This window comes from Dicentrarchus labrax, unplaced genomic scaffold (assembly GCF_905237075.1).
Source record: "Dicentrarchus labrax unplaced genomic scaffold, dlabrax2021, whole genome shotgun sequence".
In the NCBI taxonomy this organism is placed as follows: domain Eukaryota; kingdom Metazoa; phylum Chordata; class Actinopteri; family Moronidae; genus Dicentrarchus; species Dicentrarchus labrax.
In genome coordinates, this window is record NW_026136720.1 from 8,147,352 (window position 1) to 8,169,477 (window position 22,126).

The 22,126-nt window shown below is 41.7% G+C and overlaps 1 protein-coding gene and 1 long non-coding RNA gene across 3 annotated transcripts in view; one reads left to right on the forward strand and one right to left on the reverse strand.

The window, feature by feature from the left end:
• ldlrad3 (low density lipoprotein receptor class A domain containing 3) overlaps positions 1 to 9,920 on the reverse strand; it is a 70,700-nt gene extending 60,780 nt beyond the window's left edge. For both annotated transcript variants that reach the window (XM_051383598.1, XM_051383597.1), the window contains exon 1: positions 9,704 to 9,920. In XM_051383598.1, coding sequence (XP_051239558.1) covers positions 9,704 to 9,758 — 55 coding nt within the window. In that variant the 5' untranslated portion in view covers positions 9,759 to 9,920. The remainder of the gene's footprint in view (positions 1 to 9,703) is intronic.
• On the forward strand, positions 9,316 to 11,359 carry LOC127353964 (uncharacterized). Its single transcript, XR_007881400.1, has 2 exons — positions 9,316 to 9,740; positions 9,916 to 11,359. It is a non-coding gene; the product is annotated as an uncharacterized LOC127353964 (long non-coding RNA).
• Positions 11,360 to 22,126: the final 10,767 nt, after the last annotated feature.

Here is a 22,126-nt window from a genome sequence, read left to right on the forward strand (position 1 = left end):
TGACATGGTAAATTATATTCTTTGTCATGGAAGAAAAACAGGTCAGGAATTGATAAATCGTCCAAAAACTGTCAAAAATACATGCATAAATACAAATACATATAACACACACAGCTTTTGATCAGTGGCACATTGCACACTGTCACGACATCAAAAGCCTTGGAATGTCATTACACAAGTCTCCAGAGTGTGCTAACTTTTGAAGTACACTAATATAAAGCTCAATCCAAGTCTTTGGAAATCCCACCAATCCTTCATTAAGTATCTGGAGTCATTAGGCACAGGACAGCCAGGCTGACACATCGTCCTGGGCATAAAAGAAATTAGTCAAATCTTAGGCCTGAAGCTTCTCATTAGAGCAGGCTGCACAGACACGGACTCAATTACCATCTCTGACACACTGGACCCTGGCAAGACTAATGCTTCTCGCCCCAATAATGACCTCAACTTCCTGCCCTCTGCCCACCTCCACAACGAACCCACCTCCACTTTCATTCACTCTCTCATACCTCTCTTCTGCTCTCCCCCGTTCAAAATATCAGAGGGTAAAAATGGGTTTTTGCTTTCCAGTTCCGAGGAGAAGGATCCCCCTTCGTCTTTGGTATTCATTGAACAAGTGAAAAGAATTCATTTTGTGGCCTAGTGCTTGGGGCTGCTGCCAAGCAATGGTTGACAGGGAAGCAGCATTAAGGCAATTAACATGGGATTTGCATTTGATTTTGGCTGGCGACACTGCCTCTGTAAACAGCAGGCGGAATCAGGTGATTAGTTCCTGTGAAGATGAGTGCCTCGTCTCCCCTGGTCGCTGTCCAAGAGAGGATTACCCTCTATACATACTGTGCATACACACTGCACCACACATACATACACTGACTCAAATGCATTTACTAGAGAAGAAAGACAGCGCGCATGGGAAATCAAAGAGTGCACACTTGAAACAAGGGGCAAATAGCTCGAGGGGTTAAGCCATGTTTGTGACATGACAGAGGTGGAGCCTTGTCTCCTCTACACATTAACTTCCAGCTTCTGCATCATTTCACCTCTCCTCCCTCAACCAGACAGGGAGATTATCCATGCCTGCCTTGACCCTTTTATCATCCATTTAACACAAAGACTAATTCTTTGGCTTCAGCTCCATTTAATGAGCAGGTTTTCAGGTATGTAATAATGGGAAATTCAATATCAATATCAAGGGGTCTTGATTCAAAGCTCTGAAATTAATTGTGACAAATAGGCAATTATTTCCGGTCAGCTGAATTGAGATTGATCTTATTTGTTCATTTATGCACTCGTCTGGAGGAGTAGCCTCAAGTACATAATAGCTTTTAGGTCCCTTGATTGGAATTTCACCTGAGAGGTTGCTAAATCAAACATGCGTCCGTGTGAGCGAGCACACAATAATTGATGAAGAGACTTCCATTGGCACTGTCAACTGAATGTCAATCTGTTGCAAAGAGAAGGGCGTGTCACGTATCTCTCTTGTACTTTTCCCCATGGATCAGGATGGTTATCAGAGAGAGCGAGCCAAATGCCTGGCCAAATGCTTGTGCTCTTAGAGTAAGGTTACTGAAATAAGACACATGCAAAAATATTCATGCGATAAATATGGCACGCAATCTTCACACTTAAAACCTGGAAAGGAATCTGTCAGATTATTGTCAATAAGATGTACAGCTATACTATGTCCGGAGGGGTAAAGAAAATTCAGCGCAGTCTACAAATCACTGAAATTTCACACTCTGCTGCGGCACCTCAATTATAATTATGAGTTTCACTGCAGCAAATGGCTTGTTTCATGAGCCAGCATTTCTTGCGGGTGGGTCCCGGACTTAAGAGTTTACCCCTGACCTATTAAGAAGTCCTAAATCACTGTGTTGTGTAATAGAGGGAGAAAATAATTCTACTAAAGGTCTCTGTAATTCTAAAGATTAATCAGCAGCAGGTTTCACCTACAATGCTATTAAAACAATTTGCATATTTATCACACAAGACAATGGATGCTTACGTAATCACACTTGGCACGCAAAAGAGAGAGAAAACAAATGTCTGTGTGATTGCAATCAAAAACCTGTGTCTATTCTAAATAACTGCTTAACTTATGATTAGATGTTTGGAAAATAGCATCTAATTACAGCCTGCAAAATTTGTGGATGGAGGTGAGCCACTCACTGGAATGATAAAACTGCTAGGGCTGTATCACAATTACAAAACAATTATGCATGAGGCTAAAGGTATGTCCACAGCCCCAAAAAAAGTTTAATGTGGCATAATCATCACCATCGGTAATTGGCAGTTGATATAAAATCTCCCAATACAGATAATAAAGCATTGGGCAGTAAGAAAGCACACATCAGTGTTATGTAAATGTACAAAACATTAGGGACACTTTTTGAGCAGCATTTACTTTTAAATATTAATATGAATTCTTCTATTACTGGCTTGTTTCTTAATCTACACTTAATCTTTTGTGGTTGATAGACAGAGAGATCATTTATTTAGTATGAATTCACCTCATTACGTAATGACAAAGTGAGTGCACTTAAGTGGTTCTTTCAGTTGAGTACAAAGTCCATCTTCAAGGCCTTTGTCATCTCCAAATCTCAAGGGACAAAGCCACATGAAGATCCAAATATATAAAACCACACTCACACCACGTGTATTTCCACATGGACCAACGAACAAACAGAGGATCAGCTGCCCTGATGTTATCTCTGTTTCTCTCTGGGTTTTTGTTGACCTTTAAGGTATTGTTTGTTTGGTTTGACAGAGGGATGCTGGAATTTCAGTCCAAAATAGCCTGTCAGTGTCCACACTGGCTGCCACGGTGGCAGTGAGACACAGTACAGCAAATGACTGCTGATCACGGGGGACAGCAGGGGAGCCAGCTGTCAGCCTGCCAGAGTCCGTTCCCTGTCTGACAGCAGGCAAAGGAACACAGGGGACACATGCAGAGGGTCATTCTCCTCGCAGACGGGGCACCATGGATGGAGATAAAAGTGGAGAAACCAAGGTGACGGTAAAAATGAGCCAATGTGCAGCGTAAGCTCCAAACAAAACAATCCATAACTCTATAGCAGTGACCAAATGCACCAAAGGTTAGATGCTCCAAGGTCTGCAGACAGGATTCTTGACAACAGAGCAACAACTTCAAAGTCAAACTGTCTAATGGCTCCAAACTTTGGACAAGACTCAACAATAGACTGACAGCAATCCAGCCTGCTGCTGACAGCCCGGCCCAAAGCTGTAGACTTTTGTTTAATTTAAAATATTCAACACCAATCCAACATCATCAGCGAGCAAGACTGTGTGATTACAGTCCACTGTGCACAACATAATGAGCAATTATGTGTTAAATTACCTTGATATTTTATAGGCAGAATATGAGTATATCCAAAAGCTTAACTGCCTTCCCAGGGCACAAATAAAACCTTTGTCCGTAGTTAGCAGCAGAACACCCTGTGCACTTGTCAGGACTGGTTAATCAGACTTATTAGGCAGCATGGGTGTGGCAATTAACAACCACGTTCATCATGGGCTGTCTGTCAGAATATCCAGCCTCTGAGTTTGAACACATCTTACATGCCTGTTCAGTATTTAGTATTCAGTATAAAGTATTTTAAAGAATATTAAGTTTATTGTTATTTAATTCATACTCAAACAAGATGTCAGTGGAGCACATCATTCACGGTGTGAGTGTACACAATGAGGACACTAAAGACACACCAAACGTGGCCAGGCCATCAGGCTGCTGATACATGCCACAAAACATCACTCGTGGGCGGCTCGATCATGCAGTTTACTGCTTTCTTCCGTGGTTGCTGCAGTTTATATTCACAAATTATTTGGCTCATTGCAGAACCCGCATCTGAAACTGAATCTTATTTTAGAAGTAAAATTACTTAATTTACATTAAATACACAATAAATGTCTGATGTGATTGGTTACCGCATTGCCATTCATTTCCTTGCTGTTTCTCATAAGTGGTTTGCTGCTTTACAAAGACAATGAAAGGGATGCTGCAGCTCTGCCTATCTCACTGTGTACTGTCTTTAACCTACAGGATTGTTCTAACTGTAAAACAATGGGATATTGTTTAAGGAGAGGCCGGCTGTTTGAATCAATAAGAGGAACAGAGGGGTGTGATTTTCTGGAAAAAGTTAGTTCATTCACCTTTTTGACCGTAAAACTGAAAACAGTGGGGTTGAGAGTTCACTATTTACCTACTTTACAGTCCAATGTAAAACTTGTGACAGGTAAATCTACCCTTCTCTCTCTGCTGGAATAGTATGCGTAAAATGTGTGTATGTGCACATCTGTTTCAGAATACACTGAGGGACACTCTTCTCAAAAAGGGTCTAAAAACATCCACTACTTGGGCTTTCCCTTAAAACAAACTCCTCAGCACATCTCGAGTTACCCTTTGGGTCTGGCACTGTAGACAGTTAAAATCAATCTCTAGCACAAACTGTCCTAATGATTAACTCCGCTGGCAATAACTATAGAAGGTATACTGGGTGAAAGTACTGAGTAAAAACTATATACGTATTCATACGTCAACTAAATTGCCAGTATATCATAACTCTTAAGTAAATAAGCAGATTCAACCAAGACTGAGGTTTGATCTTGACATCCAAGGACGTAATGGATCAATATAAGGCAACCAGGGATTAACAAAGCTTCTGCATCACTGCATGGCAAATTAGTTAAGATCAACCTAAAATCAATATGTAATGAGCTGTCTTCTAACTTTTTCCAGTACATTTTACTCCTGTCTCCTTCGATCCACATATCCCAGGGTTCATGAAACATTTAGCATCATGACTTATAGATCAGAGATGCTCAAAGAGAATGGACTCCGAACCTCTATCCCTTGAAGAGAAAAATACAATGTGATTTACACCTGATGGTCAAAGATCCTACAATGTACCAATGTGCCTTATTGGTCAAAGGCATGAAAAATTTGTAACGTGTAGTTACATTTGCCTGATGACACAGAATCCACGCAAGAAGTACCTAAAGTAATAGCAAGTAGTAAAGCTGCACTGTTACCAAGGTCTGAAACGTGACTACCCTCATGTGCCTTTGTTTAACAACTCTGGGAACTAAAGCCACACTGGTCCTCCTTAATCCCTGGCCTTCTCTCTGCGCAACCATGGCTGGAAGCATATCAACCATGTCAGCCACTCTCGTTCTCTTTCTCTCTCTCTTTCCTCTTCCAAAGACATGCAAAGATAAGCACAGACACACAGTGGTTTATTGGGCCAACAGGCCTGTCTCTGGGAAGCCACAGTGCAGAAATACAAAGCACAATGACGGGAGACAATGTGATTCTGTCTCCATGCTCAGTGGGAGAAATGACCCGAATAGTCTGCCTTTGGTTACGAATGAAATTATCCGACCACCTAGGCTGTGGGGCTGTGGGGCCTGGTAACACAGAGCAAAACTGAGCCATTTAAAAGTAACTCAAATACTAGTTTTCATTGTCATTTAGCAAATTGTCCTGTACAGTTGTTTTGGTGAGCTGGAGAACTAACCTCTGAAATGCTCTACTCTTGTGAGCCTAACAGCAATGTGTAAAGCATCAAGGTCTTTTCCAAAATTCCTCACTGAGGCAAGACTTGGGCTCTCAGAGCTCTAAGAGCCTACTTATTCGAGATGAATGGTAGGAAACAGTTATGAGAGGATGTTAATACAAAGGTACATGTAATTTTAAGGCTTAAACATATAGAAACATGCTCAAACATGCTCCAGTCTTATTGGTGCATATAAATCACAGGGAAATGGTCCTATTGTCACACTCTTGGGGCGGCAGTAGCTCAGTGTGTAGGGACTTGGCTTGGGGACCGGAGGGTCACAGTTCAAGTCCCACAGACCACAAAATATGGAGTGTGGACTGGTAGCTGGAGAGGTGCCAGTTTTATCTCCTGTGCACTGCCGAGGTGCCCTAACCCGAAAACCTGCGCATGAGGCGCATTATGTCCATAAGTGTGTGAAGTGTGTATTTCAGCCTGTGTGTGCGTGTGTATAAAAAAGAGAGAAAAAGAACAATTTCCCCCTAGGGGATCAATAAAGTATATCTTCTTCTCTATGTATTCATACATTCACAAAGTGACAGACAAGAACATGCATTCTGAATTTTTGTGTAATATCTGATATCAGAGCTTATAAATTGAGGGATATTGGGGAGAAAGCACATAACATATATCAGCTATTAAAAACAAAAAAAAGGAGTATCTGATCAGAACACACATATCTGTAAGGGACCTACATTACAGGATATTTGATCCAGGCAGCCCTGGGTGCGAGAGCAATTTAATCAAACATGTATAAAGATGGCATGTATATCACAATGCTGATCCTTAACGAGCAATAATCATCCTTGGCTGTAGGGGGAAATAACTGATGCAAAGCTAATTCATCTTTCCGACGTCTTACCTCAATTTATTCATATCAATGTTCCCCCGGTGCATGGCCGAGCAGACCAGCTGAACAGCTTCAATATATCTTCAGGCTGCACACCACAATACCATAAACGTGCCTTGTTTGGAACTGCATTGTAACATTCCACTGTCTGTGGGGGATTGTGTAGCTAAATCTCATATTAGACTACAGCCCTGATTTATCTCATGTAGCTTTGAGGGCCAGTTCAAGCCTCCAGGGCGAAGAGTCCAGTCGAGTGCAATGCCAAATAATCTGCAAAGTGTGTTAGCATCGTATAAAGAGGGGTCTTCACTAGATTTGATATCTCATTATCACTATGGGACAGATGCTGCACCTACATTGGAACTGTTTTGAACCAAATCATATGAAAGAACAATAAGACCAAAATATCAATCAAAAGCATACAGACATAAAGTTCTAAAAGAATGGGAATGAGAAGCATTTGCTGAAATGAAAATTTGGAATTTTTGGAGACTGTGCAATCGGATATTTGGATAATTTCCAAAATTGAATATAGACTGTGAATGTGTTCTTAGTCTTGAATTTGATTTGGGCCAGCTGATAAGTAATCATACAGTGTACAGGATCACTTATCAGCTGGCCCAAATCAAATTCAAGTTCAACGTGTAAAACAGAAGCTACAAAATATCTTCAACTTGTTATACAATATCACAGCCATAGTCTGGTGTTAATACTTAATTTGGCTGTTCTGCAAGGCTCACTTTATATTCCATTAAGAGGTTTTATAATCAGTAATTTTGGAAAATGATGTGGAAAAATTATCAAAATTAATGCATCTGTTGTGGTGTTTGCATGACAGCATGCAAAACAAGTTTTACTGTGCAGTGATTGGGAGATTCTGCATGACAGTTCTGTAGCAGTAGTTCTGTTACTGCATGGTGAAGAGTGTGCAGGAAGTTAACTGCATTCACACACAATCAGATTTTTTCCAACACTCCTAGCTGCAATTATGTGAAGTAAGAAAAATATTTAGACTCTTCAGTGAACATTTGGAGCACACCTACTGTGGAAATTCTACTCTATTCATACATATTTTATTTGCCTTATTATTTTCAGCACAGACTGTGGGGGAGGGAATTCTTCCTATCTAATTTTCTGCCATAACTTCAAATGTCAATATTGTGATTATCATTTTAATAGGTATTGCCCAGCCAAGACCAAAATAGACTGAGAAATGTATTAGACCTTTATCCGTGTCTGGGCTAAATGTTACATTAAATGCAAACTATTAGGACAGAATACCTAATTTAGATATAATATTATTCATTTGTAAGTAGAATTTCAACCAATAGCAATGTGCTGTCAGAAGACAATACCGGTTGGTCATATCTATGTTCTATTCTTACTCTATATACTGGCATAGGCACTAATGCAACACACACACACACACACACACACACACACACACACACACACACACACACACACACACACATAGTCTAGCTGACATTTTTTATTATCCTGGTCAGGCTGTGAGCTAATAAAAGTCTGAAACACAATTTGTTTATTCAAAACTGACAACACATAAGCAATACTGAGGAAAACAAACTACAGTAATATTCTGGGAGAAAATTTCTGACATCAATCATGTGTACATGCTCCTCTGCTCCAATAGAGCCAACTAAGGTGGGGTTTGGCAGCCCACATTAAATGTCCAAACCTAATATAATGATATTTACTCTTCACTCTCTTCGTCAATGACAAAAAACACATTCATATACAAATACACACTAACTAGGTGTGTATATCCTGTTTTCAGTAGCAAGGGGAAAACATTTAAAAGTTGACCTAAGTCTGAGAGGTCAGGTCTTGTTTTTGTTTACACAGATAACAAATGCCTTTTGGGGCATTCCTTTAAAATGCAGCAACAGGCATTTTTCACAGCAGGCATAGTGACGAATCACAATAGGAAAAGCACATGTGTTAGGCTAGTAATAACACAATGGTTCTGTCCTTTCAAGTGTCCCAGCAAGCCATGACAGCATGACTGTGAGCCAGCATGCACAGTACCAGGATCCTGAAACCAAAGCATGCCAAGTAGCATTCAGTGCTTTCCCCTAATGTCAGATATCAAAATGTCTTCCATCAACAAGACATAGAGTACCAGGAACATATGAAGAGCTCTTTTTTTTTTTTTTGCTACACCCAATGCACCTGTAGTACCAGTCAGGCACCTGTCGATGCACTCAACATACTGTAGATGTGAGGAAGGTTTAGCTCAAACTACGGTATGTTGACAGAAAAGTGTCATCTCTAAATAATGCATTTAGAGTTATAGATTATACTCCATAAAGGATCATACAAACATGGTAGTTTAAAGGCACTATTAATAATGTATCTCTTTACATTTAGGTGGATTGCATATAATTACATAAATGTGTACAGTGGGGATACATATAAGAATCCTCAGGAGGATTTCCAACTCAACTTTTCATATAGCATGTGCAGACAGTAATTTTAAGGGGGGGTGAAATGCCTTTTCTCCATTACGTACATAAGTAGTTCCTTACCTTATTCCTTACTATTTATTACACACGTGGTTCACATTAAAGTAATTATTCACTGCAGGCCATCACTGAAATAGTTGCTCAGCACATTGTAATAGGCCCAGATAGAAAGTCACTGATTGGAATACCAGCTCTAAACTACAGCTGCATGTAACATGTGTCCTCCTGTGTATAAGCTGCTGTACTAGTGTCCACCACCGGGCCCCAGCTGCCATGGCGGGGCTGGAGAACAGATTGACTTGTCAACACTGCCCTGTCAACAACCTCTCGGTCATAACTTAACCTGGAGGACACTATAACCCCATCTCGGTGAAATACACAGTAGATGGATACGGCCTGAGGGGGGGTCTGTAGCAAAAACATTCTCACTCAGAAGTGAAGGAAGACACGCACCCAAGTGCAATGCATTCGCCAGGCACGAAAAACTCGAGAAACTGCTGCTATAACTCCCCATTTCCAGACAAATAATAATAATACCCGCTCAGTCGATGGGAATGAGAAGTCGGATAACTTCTCATAGAGGTTTCTCCAATACATTCCCGCAAACTCGTCGAAGGAGGTGGGGGAAAAAAACCCTCTCGAGAGTTAGAGCTGTATCACACAGCGAACACTTCAAAAGATTTTACATGCTCCCCCCTCCTCCCTCCCTCTCCTCTAACCCACCCGTACACTGGAGCGTGTCGGCGCCGTGACAATAACATTAGTTTCCGTGTGCTTTTAAAAAAAAAACTTACCAACAGTTCTCGAGCCTGACCCCGAACCAAGCAGAAGGTACCAGATCCACATCATACGGTCTCCTCTCCTCTCCCCCTCCCTCCCTGCCGGCCTGTCCTTGCTGTCCTGCCCCGCCGCGGGGCCAAAAACTGGGGGCAAAGAAGGAAAACTTCTCCGGTACAGCTTCTCCTTGCCTATTGTGTTTTTTAATGGGTCTTTTTTTTTTCTCCAGGAAAAGCTAGCAGTACGTGAAGAGCGGTGGGTTCGCGCAGGGAGTCCGGTTCGAGTTTCTGGGAGTACGGGCTGGAGTTGGAAGGGGGCTTCGGGGTGGCGGCAGGCTGGCTGGGGAGTCGGTCGCTCGTGTGTTGGTGCTGAGAGAGGCGGAGTCGGAGGAGGCAGAGAGCCGGAGAGCAGAGGTCGGCCAGTCCGGGACAGCGGTTCCCAAACTGCGGGCTAGGGACCGCTAACGGTCTCCGAGAGCTAAACCGGGAACAGTTTGATTGTACCGTTACCTCTCAGCAAAATTAGCTAGCAGCTGTGAGCTCACCTAACGACATGTACTTATTCAACAGAGATGGCACAAATGGTCCAAACAGAAAATAAATTAGGGAGTAGTTAGCAGGACAGAACAGCTACAAAATGAGGGTCAGTATGGTTTCCCTTGACATGAAAAAGATATTATGGAGGCCCAAGCGAGGACTATTAGATTAATTAATTTCCCATTGATTTCCCCAGAACTACTTAACCCTTGTGTGGTGTTCGGGTCTGTGGGACCCGTTTTCATTTTTTATTAAAAGAAAAATGATACAATTAATTAATTTTTCAAACTGAGACTCACTGACTTTGGCTCATTTTCTGTGAAGAACATATCAGAATACATATTTAATGACCACACACCATACACCCCCCCTACACATTTCTATTACATATAAGATGTCCGGGTCCACTGGACCCGGGGCTAATAGAAGTGTGGAAATTGATGTTCTGTGTACCACACGCACCCACCCACACACACACACACACACACACACACACACACACAGCAGGCCTAGACAGGAGGAGGACAGAGTGTAGGTACACAGAACATCAGAGGGTCAAATGTGCGAGAAAATGAGAGCAGACAGTGTTGACAAACAATGTTGCAATGTGACCTAACAAAGGTAAAGGGCAAATATTAACCATATTTATTGTTTATACTGCTTGTAATTGGGATAAGGTAAACATCTGTTCAGTATTTTAACATAAAAGTGTTTGATTGTGAGGCATTAAAAGCCACAAAATGCAACGGGTCCATCAGACCCACAAACGCTGGCTGAGTAACAACAATATGAACATTACACAAGGGTTAATGTAAGACTGCATGGGATTATTTTGGTTCAAAACCTAAAACACTCTTATAAAAAATGTGAAATATAGACCTTCATAGGCAACAGATAACAGCATTAAGAAAATATATAATCTGAGATTAATCTCATTGTGAATCCCATTATGAGGATGGCCTATTATGAAAACCATACATGACCATGGCTGTTGTGTAAAGCAGGCCCACAAAATGTCACTATAAAGTGTGGTAGCCTATTACACAAACACTCCTTAAAGGTCCAGTGTATATAACATTGATGATCTATTGGCAGAAATGGAATAAATATTCATAGGTAGGATGTATTTGTACATAAGCATTGTTGTGTTTTTGTTACCTTAGAATGAGACATTTTAATCTACAGATGCTGCAGGTCATCTTCCGTGCCACTAAATCCCACACACTGATCTTTAAAGAAATACGCAAACCGTACCTAAACTATATCTGATAATGGAACACTATATATGTGGTATTACATTTTACACATGCTGCACCTCATATGTTAGCAATGTCATATCAAATTAAATGAATGTGTCTCAGTCATGACTTCATGTTGGCAGTCTTGCACACAGTGTTATAACAAGAGCCGAGGTGGAAGCCAGCAGAGTTGGTGGTGTTCAGTGGCGAGGTAGTGAGGCGATCAACATGAATTTATACATCAATACAAGCAGAAGTCTTCAAAGGACAGGGAGGCGCTGGAACTTTGTGTCCCTCAGTTCAGCCTCCCAGAAAGTTCCTGCAGATCCTCTTCAGTCAGCTTCAATCTTTTGGCTGTGTTTGCTATTCAGGCATGCAAATTGCTGACACATTGAATCCACTGTGACAAATTCTTTTCAAAACAAAGCAATGTAAGGGCAGTCCTGTGTAGGGTCTACCTGAAAAGCTGTGAGCCGAGGCTGGCAAGCATAGAAAAGCATGCCATGCTAAACTGTTTAAAAGAGCACTGCATGCACCAAAACCCACATTCTGAACTAATTTATGTCAAATCACCTCCTTTTAGAGACAGTAATTTAGGCAATAGATAGAAGACCACTAAAAGCTAATTTCTGTTTCTGTTTCATGCCAGTAATTTCATTTAATCATCATTATATTTTAATTAGATCCCTCATTTAGTGTTTTAGCCATAAGATAAGCCATCATGCGACTTGCCAGCTGTGTGCCAAATTATACATGCAGACAGTTCACCAGAGTGTCTCACCAAACAAAATCCGCCAGGCTGATATTGCTCGCTTACTGTTTCTGGAATGTAAATATTTTGAAACTGAAAAAAATAGATAGGGAGCCAACAGATGGCACAAGGGAAAACTTTTTAGAGCAGTTTCTTTAACAGATGGTTTGCCTTGATGAAAGTTAAAAGAGGCAAATACTTAGAAAACCAAAGCATGATAGAAGTTTTGGTGTGGGTACAGAAAGTGGGAAAGAGACACACAGAAAGAGATTTCTTCTTTTCAGTTTTTCTGGTGTCCCTATACAAACACAGCTCTAGTAACTTCCACACAGTCAGGACTTTGATATTTAACAACCCAGATAGAGCACGGTCCAGGCATACATACAGAAATACAAGACAGGGAGTGAGGAAGAAAATGTCCTCATGCTTAATATTGGTGTTTTCATGCCAATTTAAGTGGAATTGAATTAGAGAGAGACAGGAGGCTTCACCTACCAAACCTGTCTCCTCTTTATCATAGAACTGCAGCTGTGTGCGGACAGACAACCTCGCTTCAGACAAACCCCTCGTTTTGATAGCACACTAACCTGGAGGCATATGATTGGGAGAAGTACCAATATCAGACTCTTCCAGCTCACTTTATATTCATCCACACACTGCCTTATCAAGCCAAACCCTCATGCAGACTCAAACTCCAGGGGAGGGTCTTGGCATGTCAGTCGGATCTGTTAAAAATTTGTCAAAGATTCCAGCATGATAACTTCCGCAGGGGCCTGCTGTCCTCATCCTCCCCCATTGTTGCCTGTAGGGCCTTATGTATTTCAGTCTGTTATGATGAGTCCTGATATTAGATGGCTGTGTGTGTGCACTGCGTAACCGCTCTTGAAAAGTCTACAGTTGGCAGATATGAATATTTTAATGATCGCAGTTCGCCACAGCTAACAAAAGCAGACACAAGTCTCCTCAACAGCAATCCTGAATACAATCAACACTAATAAAACTAAATGCATGTTGAGGAGGAAGAAGATTTGTCAGTCAATGTTTAATGGATTTTATTCTGCTCCCCTGGAGTTATCATTAACGTTAATGCTGAGCTGTTTCACAAATTATACAGTCTGATCCATGAACCAGAACAGTATAATCTTCTGTTTCGGGGGGCTCTGCACTAGAGGTCTGCAAGCTAAAAGTAGAAATGGGCTCAACTACATTACTGATTGACACACAGAGTTTCAGTAATGCCCATCAATTAGTTTAGGCTATCTACAAACAGCCCAGACCTAATTAGCCGCTGGCCAACAAATGGACTCATTAGGGGACATTAAACTCTAATATGAAGGTTGTTATTGACTTAATCGCAGGAGAAACCCAATTAGTGGCCAAATTTGGAAAATGACTGTAAGGTAGTGAGATGAGCTGATTGGCAAAGGGGTGGGGGGGAGCGTGGCAACCTGGGATGACTTTGCCTGTGGGTGAGTGGTGGCACTGAGAGAAAGAGAGAGAGAAAGAGATTCAGCCAAAGATGTAGCAAGAGGTAAGGGAATGTATGATGGGAGCAACACAAAGGGAGTCTATGTGAGTGTGTGTATGTGTGGGTGTGGAGAGAGAGAACAACACCCACAGAGCAGTGGGAAGGGAGAAGGAGTAAGAAAGCCAGCGGCAAGAAAAGTATCAGGAGGTGGATGAGGATAGTGAGAGATAGAGAAGGAGAAACAGATGGTGTGAGAAAAAAAGAGGAAAGAATTAACAAAGGGATATTGTCATAGAAAGAGATAGCAAATGAGGAGAAATGTATTTGAACAAAACTTTCCTCAATACTTAAGGTATTACAGAATATTACAGAGTATTAGATGCAAGCTGTAGGGTATTATGCAAAGTAAATATATTGCAACTTTGCCAACAAGAGTCCACTGTCAGTGAGAGCAATGCTAATATATCACTTCATCTAACGAGAGTGTGAAGTGAGGGTGAGAGGGCAGTAATACTCAACTCACCAGAGCTTCAGGATGACATGTCCTTGTCATGTCAGACTGCCTTTCAGGTAGCTGTGAAATGCCAAGGCCCCTAAAGGACCGGCAATGGCAGTTACACTCTCTAGTGTGAGTCTCTCGACATTCATCTTATATTTAATAACCAGCGTACTAATACGAAGGACATCTTTGTTTGTGAGTGTGTGAGTCAGAAAGCAATAGAGAGAAGGAAAACAGGGGAGAGGACACATCAAGGGATAATGCGCTAATGATTTCAGCAAATGTTTCTGCTGGCCCATTAAGGAGCTGACTTTAGTGGCGAATATTCAGAGTTCCCTTAAGCAGGCTTATGCTACCAATCGCATGAAAACACATGTGCAACCATGCACAGTTATACATTCTTGCTTACTTGCAAAGTTCTGCCCACACTCATGTTCACTCAGGCTTAAATTAACTGAATAATCATTCAATTATGTGATCAATGCCTTGTTCCACTGGCAAAGCTCACATCTGGCCTGGTGCTGTTGCAGGGACATCAGATAAACATCCACAATTGAATCTGAGGAAGATATAAAGGGTAGTTTGTGTGTGTGTGTGTGTGTGTGTGTGTGTGTGTGTGTGTGTGTGTGTGTGTGCGCGCGTGTGCGCGTGCGCGTGCGCGTGCGCGTGCGACTGTCAATCTATGAGGCCCAGGCTGAGAATCAAATGAGGTACAGATATTGATTTGGGATTTCAGAGGCAGGGGCCAATAACAATTTGAGTGAGAAACGCTGAAGCATCAACAATTACTTCCTTAATTAAGCTAGAAAAAATTATGCTCAGTTTGCAATGGGTTACATAGCTAATTGCAAAAAACAAGGATGATAATAAATATGACATATATATCACTGGCCGAATGTTATTGCAATGGAAAAATACAGGCATGGCACTATCGGAAAATTAGATCAATCCCTGAGCTATTTGAGTCAATGTAAATAACGGGTGGCTTATGCTGCTGTGTATGTTAATTGAAAATGTTCATTAAAACCTACACGGTTAAAGTAATAGTGGAACCTGAATACAACACCTTATCAAAACACAATGCAATAAAAGTTGATCAATTAAATGTAATGATTTATGATTCTTTATCAGCAGAACATACACAGAAGACAGCACTGCACGCAGTAATTTAACCAGAAACCAGCCAGCAGTTGTTTCTGAAGGCTAAAGGTCCAAATGGTCTCAGGGCTGCAGTAGACTATTATCACATCTCCAAACAACAGGCAGTGGCATTTCTAAATAACAGCCTCAAACAAGGTTAAGTCCAACTGAGCAATGGGCAATCTTCTCTCACTTATACATGATTAGTAGACATCAGCTAACTGCAAGCACTCATCAAGGTTTCCTCCCTCTCTTTAGGCAAAATATAAACTAAAGTGTTACTTCTACAATCTTAGATGTCACTCTAAATGATGAAATTATTGTCAATTGAGTTTAAACGATGTATGATTAGAGGGAGCAGATACACAGGGGCTGTGTGTCAGACTGGGACTGTCCTCTGTGGGCTGTATGTAGGCACAGTGGTGCTTTGAGCTTAATGCAGCAGAGCACAGTTGAGGCTGATGGTAATGTCATTAGTTTTATAGGTATTAGGTCATAAACCATAGTAGCCTTTTGGACAAATTGAAATTCTGACTTGACCAAAACTCAGGGGAAGACCAAAGCTATTACAAATTATCATGTGGGCAATATAAATGTCTGTACCTCAGGCAACCCAACTATTGAGACATTTCACTCTGAACTAAAACTGTGAACTGCTGACTCTTGTTAGTCAGAGGACCACAAGTCTTTGGTGGTCCCCTGACTAGTGGAAAACCAAATTCTTAAGGATTCATCTCATGGGGACCATTAATGTCTGTACAAAATGTTTGGACCAAAGAGGTGAACCAGCTGTCCAACACTGCTCATCTTAGATTCCCACAGCTATGTGACAAACAATAGCAGTGTTGGTATGTTCAAAGACTATGGGGCCGATCACCCAGAGACGCATCGCTAGAAATACACTTTTCTAGTGGTTTTTAGATGTGCATAAAAGTTGTAATTATTTTCAAAGTTGCGCTGGTCGTTACTATGTTAATAGCCAATCAAATTAAGCAAGAGGCAAGATTTAATACTTTACCACGTCCTTCCTGTTTTGATGCCATTTACTATGCCCGTAAATAGGTTAGCTAGCTTACTGTTGGACAGTGAGAGAGCTGGGGTAAACACCACCAAACTCAGTTATCTACCTTTTTGAAATTAAGCTAGAGTTTACACATCTAGAGCTCAACATATGCTTGAATCGAGTATGGCACTTTACAAAGGCAGTGTTTGGAAGTGGCAGTGTTAGAAAATGCTCATTTGCAATGGTCATGTTGTTTTGGAAGACACAGACAATGAAGGCAATGAAAAAATTGTTGTTTCTGTATGATGAATTTCTGGTCAAAACACCTTTTGGTCAGCAGCTCAAAAGTCCATTAAAACGCTCCAATTAATTCAGAACGCTGCAGCACGAGTACTGACAGGAACTAGAAAAATAGATCACATCTCTCCTGTACTAGCTTCTCTGCATTGGCTCCCTGTAAAATGTAGAATTGAATTTAAAATCCTCCTCCTCACCTATAAAGCTCTTCATGGTCAGGCCCCTTCATATCTTAAAGAGCTCATAGTACCCTATTACCCCTCTAGAACACTACGTTCTCTGAATGCTGGGCTACTTGTGGTTCCTATAGTCTCTAAAAGTAGAACAGGAGCCAGAGCCTTCAGTTACCAAGCTCCTCTCTTGTGGAACCAGCTTCCAGTTGTGGTTCGGGAGGCAGACACCCTCACCACATTCAAGAGTAGGCTTAAGACATTCCTCTTTGATAAAGCTTATAGTTAGGGCTGGATCAGGTGAGTCCTGAACCATCCCTTAGTTATGCTGCTATAGGCCTAGACTATCGGGGGATTTCCCATGGTGCACTGAGCTCCTCCCCTTCCTCTCTCTTTCTGCACTCATTCATGTCCCATTAATGCATGTTACTAACTTCACTTCTTCCCCGGAGTTCTTGTGCTTTCTCGTCTCGCAGGTTCTCATGGATCCTGGTGGAGCCTCCTGCCATGGTCCTGCTTGACTGCCATTGCCAATACTGTTGTTGCTGTGCACCTGTCTGTCTGTCTGTCTGTCTGTCTGTCTGTCTGTCTGTCTGTCTGTCTCTCGCTCTCTCTCTCTCTCTGCCTCTCTCTCTCTCTCTCTCTCTCTCTCACCCCAACTGGTCGAGACAGACGACCAACCACCTAGAGCCGGAGGATCTGTCCTAGGTTTCTGCCTTTTAACAGGCAGTTTTTCCTTGCCCTTGTCGCCAAGTGCTTGCTCATGGTGGTACTGTTGGGTCTCTGTAATTAATGTTGAAGAGTTCGGTCTAGACCTGCTCTATTTGAAAAGTGTCCTGAGATAACTTCTGTTATGAATTGGCGCTATACAAATAAAATTGAATTGAATTGAATTGAAAAGCACCAAAATGTAATTCCTACACATTAAAAATTGGATTCTGTTGCTGGAGTCTTGTTTCTTTGCTGCATAATGTCCACTTCTCCAATTCTATCTCTCCTTCTTAGCCTCTGCCAGGTGCTGCTAGTGTCATCTATTAAAAAGGGGGTTCACATTAAAGTAAATTACTCATTAAAGAAAAGTTATCAAAGGCAACATTAAAATGGGCTTGAGGATTAGACAGAATTAAAGAATTGAGCCTATTCAGTTGTGCATAAGTCTGGGCACATGTGACCAACTGCACAGACAAAATCTAATAGAATATTGAAGAATAGAAGGAGTGGGAATATCACAGAGAATTAGCAAGAGAGAGAAGACAGAAGGACAGACGAGAGCATCAGGGCCAGAAGGTCATGTGATGGAATGGGGCCAGGATGAAAAGAGGCACCAGTGCTCCCAGCAGGCTTGGCCTGTTCTGTAGCAATCATTTTGACTTGGCCCACTGCTCACACCCGCAGGCTGCCTTCGTTTAGAAGACCACAAACTGTCGCAGGTGTTTTTTCATGGGCCAAAGTGGGCCACTCATTCCCTGCTTTCCTGCCATACCCTGGCCCTATTCTGCATTTTTCATCACACTGCTTGGTGCTCTAGGCTATATTTGTGTTAGATAAAAAAGACCCAGATTTGCAGGAGGGTAACTTTGAGAGTAACCTTGAGAATACTACAGCGGCATTGTATGTCTACGAGATGCTGGAATGAACAAATATGCATAGCGCCAGCGAGTGAGTGACATGTGTGAGCTATTGAAGTGCGAATTAGAATAGAAGGAGCAGCGGACAGCGATTGAGAACAAAAGAAAGTTGTAGCAAGCAGGGGAAAAAAAGAATTGGTTCATACATAAGATTCAGCAGTCAAGTGCATGAATATAGATGGGTGTGTGAAAAGGGGGTTAGGAGGAAAAGGGAGCATGAAATATCTTAACTAAACTGAAAGTTATGGGTGTTAAGAGAGGTTTCGTCAAGGGTATGATAGAGTGGGCCATGTGTGGAGTTCAAAACTGTTCAAGAGACTAAACACAGGAGGATGGCAAGAGGTAGCAGCACTGTAGCTGCCTAAAGGTTTCTAGGATGGCCAGTATTGAAAGAAAATGTTTAAATCTGGGTGCAGTTAGAGCATGGAGATTGACCATGAGAGGAGGAAGTTGGGTTCTAAGGGGCAAGAGTCAGAACAGTGAGGGGTGGGACCAGGACAATCTGCAAGACTCAGGGATAATAAGCAACAGCACCACAGGATTTTAAACTCACGCCCGGTCACTCTGGGCTCTGATTGGCACAGCAAGGAGAGGGGAGGGAGGGGAAAATAAGGGGAATGGTGGGAGGGTGGTAGAGGAGCTTGCTGAGAACCGGGCCTTTGATCACAGGGTGAAGAATTACCAGCTCAATGCCCACTGCTGCTTGGCCCCAACCCTAAAGGACTATGGAAAAATCTTCATATTCAAATATTAACCCCCTTTCTTGCTACACGTCTTTGATTCATTTACTGGCGTGCACATGGACAGAAATGCACACATATAGCCTACATACTGACAGACACACACAAAATAAATTGCTTTGCTCTGTTGCCTTACCTTGGACAAACTGGCATTAGGGTCACTGCAGAGGAGCTATGGGGCTGTGACACACAGTGACAAAGGGTGATGTACACACACAAATCTATCCAGTACTGAAAAACTGAGACTGAAGAAGAGGGTGGCCATCAGAAGCATCTAAACAATAGCAGCAGAAAAGTGGAACGTAGTTGAAATATAGGACATCTTTTGAAGTATGAAGACAAATATAGCTCGGAGTATAAACATGTCTCCTACTGGACGACATGGAGGCAGCCATGCAAATTCAAAACAGCAATGAAATGTTGTAAAGCAACATGAGTCACCTATAAATGAGTCCCACATGGCCACAAAACACACTGGACTGTCATGAGAATGTGTGTGCTGTAATAGAAATTTTGTAAGCAGTATTTTGGTGTGTATCTCCCTGCCCTGTTGAGCATGCCGGAAGTTTACCCATGCTGGCTGATACACAGGTGCATGTGTGTGTCTGTGTGTGTGTGTGTGTGTGTGTGTGTGTGTGTGTGGGCTGATGGGGTTTTCCCACCTGCTGTTAGGAGGGAGGAAATGCAAGCATGGAATGAGCATAGCTTTGATCGTTACTAATCCTCAAAGGGACACCACAGCACGTCGACATGGGAAGACCAAATCCAGCGTAGGGAGAGGGGGGAGTTTCAGTCCACGTTTGTGTGATACAATAGCTCAACTATTTGCACAAATGATTATTAATGTGCTTGAATTGTTTGTGATATAGATTTTTTGAAGGTGGAGATCAGTCCATCCTCCCTAATAATTCATAGGGTAACAAACTGCCTTCCATTGCTAAAGTGCCTTTAAGACCCAGTATGTCCTATAAATGTCAGTTGGGAGCAGAAAGTGCTGGCCTCCGTCTTTGTTTCCCTGTGGATAATTTAATTGAGAAAGTCTCATTAAATACCACCGCTGGTGGCGCCTGGGCTCAGACACATGCTGAGACTGACCTTTCATCAAAAGAACAATTAACACGACTGGATGCTCCTTTAATCAAATGCCCATTTTATTATCATTATCTTAATGGCGACTCATATATCATGGTTAAAGTCAAACCTTGTTCACCAAATTGTGGCCTCCAGTACCCTGAGATGGGCACTGGTTTAAATAAGCATTCTGATTGGCTACCGCAAGAAGAGGCTTAAAACATCATCTCAAAGCGACCGCAGAAGACACAAAGTAGATGTTAAATATAGTGGGAGGAAAGTTTTATTGTATCCACTCATTACTCCACTCAGTCATACACAAAGCTTTCATGAGGAAATGATTCTGCTCAAGTGCAACTACTACTCAGACGCAGTGTGAATAAACAGGTACTGGCTATCAGAAACAATTTCTTTTCCTCTGAGTTATGAGGGTGCTCAGTGAATGTGTTTGCATGAACATTGTTGCCATATTTTTGCCCATTATCTGCTATGCAGGCCCATGGTAATGGAGATGGAGTGGCCACATTTGAAGTGATTACATAAGTTTTCAGAGACTGCCCTGTGAAGGTCTGAGTCTTCTCAAGGGATATAGTATGAATGTGGGCACACAAGAGAGGAAGCAAAAAACAGACAGAAAGAAGGAGAGAGTTGTCTGTGCAACTATTTATATGAATTCATACGTACACTCAGAGATGTGTTTGGTATTCCACCCACAGGTAGAGATCGCAAGGCCACTCTGAAACAGTCCAAGCTACCTTGGGACAGCTCCAGCTCTCACTTCACAGCCCTCCTGTATACATCCGCAACCCTGCAGGACACTCAGAGGGGTGGTTAAAATTGGAACACATTCATCTCAATCTCCTGCCTGCCAGCACTAATGGATGTTAGCCTGTTTTGGAGAGAGAATGAAATCGAAGAAAGACAGGATTTTAGACTCCTGTGGCGTATGTGGACATGAGGGAAAAAAATACAAAGACATTTAATCCCTTTGTGCTACAATGTGTAATATACATGATTTGAATTCAACAACAACCTCTTCTTGAAAGCCTTGAAAGCAACTCACTTCCCTCCATTGTTTCACAGTAGCTCTGATGTGTCAGTTTACTGCAATCAGTTTGGAGAATAGAATTACTTTTCATTCTGCTCCATACCCACATTGTCTGCCCTTTGTTATAAGTCCCATGTCCCATTTCCTCTACTACAAATAAAAGATGCATCAATAAATCTAAAGGATGATTGAATACAGACTCCTAGGCTACCGACAAAAATGTAGCTGCCTAGCTGGGAAGATACATCGAAAAAACAACTTTCTAAAGCGTCTTGAATGCAATAACACCTGTATTTATGCTTTGAGCTTTATCTACACATAATAAAATATTTTCTATCTGTAATATACTCCTGATCCGGGTGCAGAATCTGCATCATGCCTTGTTTACAGTTTCTATTTCTCTACTTTTCATGCCTTTCAAACTGCAACTCAGTTCACACACTATTTATTGTGTTTCTCCCTGCCTGGAATGTAGTTCTGTCTTTTCCTGCAGAAAAATATGACCCCTTGAGACCACACCTTCATTCTCTATCTTAAAAAGGAGAAACCAAATCACAAGCACAACAGACTGAAGTGTCTATTCTGCCAATTTGCCGCTCTAGTTTAAGGGAAACCCATCAAAAATTGCTAGACTCCCTAGGTAAGAAAAAAAAACATAATTTCTTTTTCATTTCTTTTGATTTCTCCTCTTGTGGCTTATACTTAAAATTTAGTGAACAGATGTCTGTTGGGAGTGGACTATAATACAGAAAATACTGTGTAACACTGTGTATTGATTGCAGTCTCTTAACAGCAGTATCATGAGCAATGTCTGGATTTCTAAGCAGAGGAAGTGTTTGTGATGCTGCAGC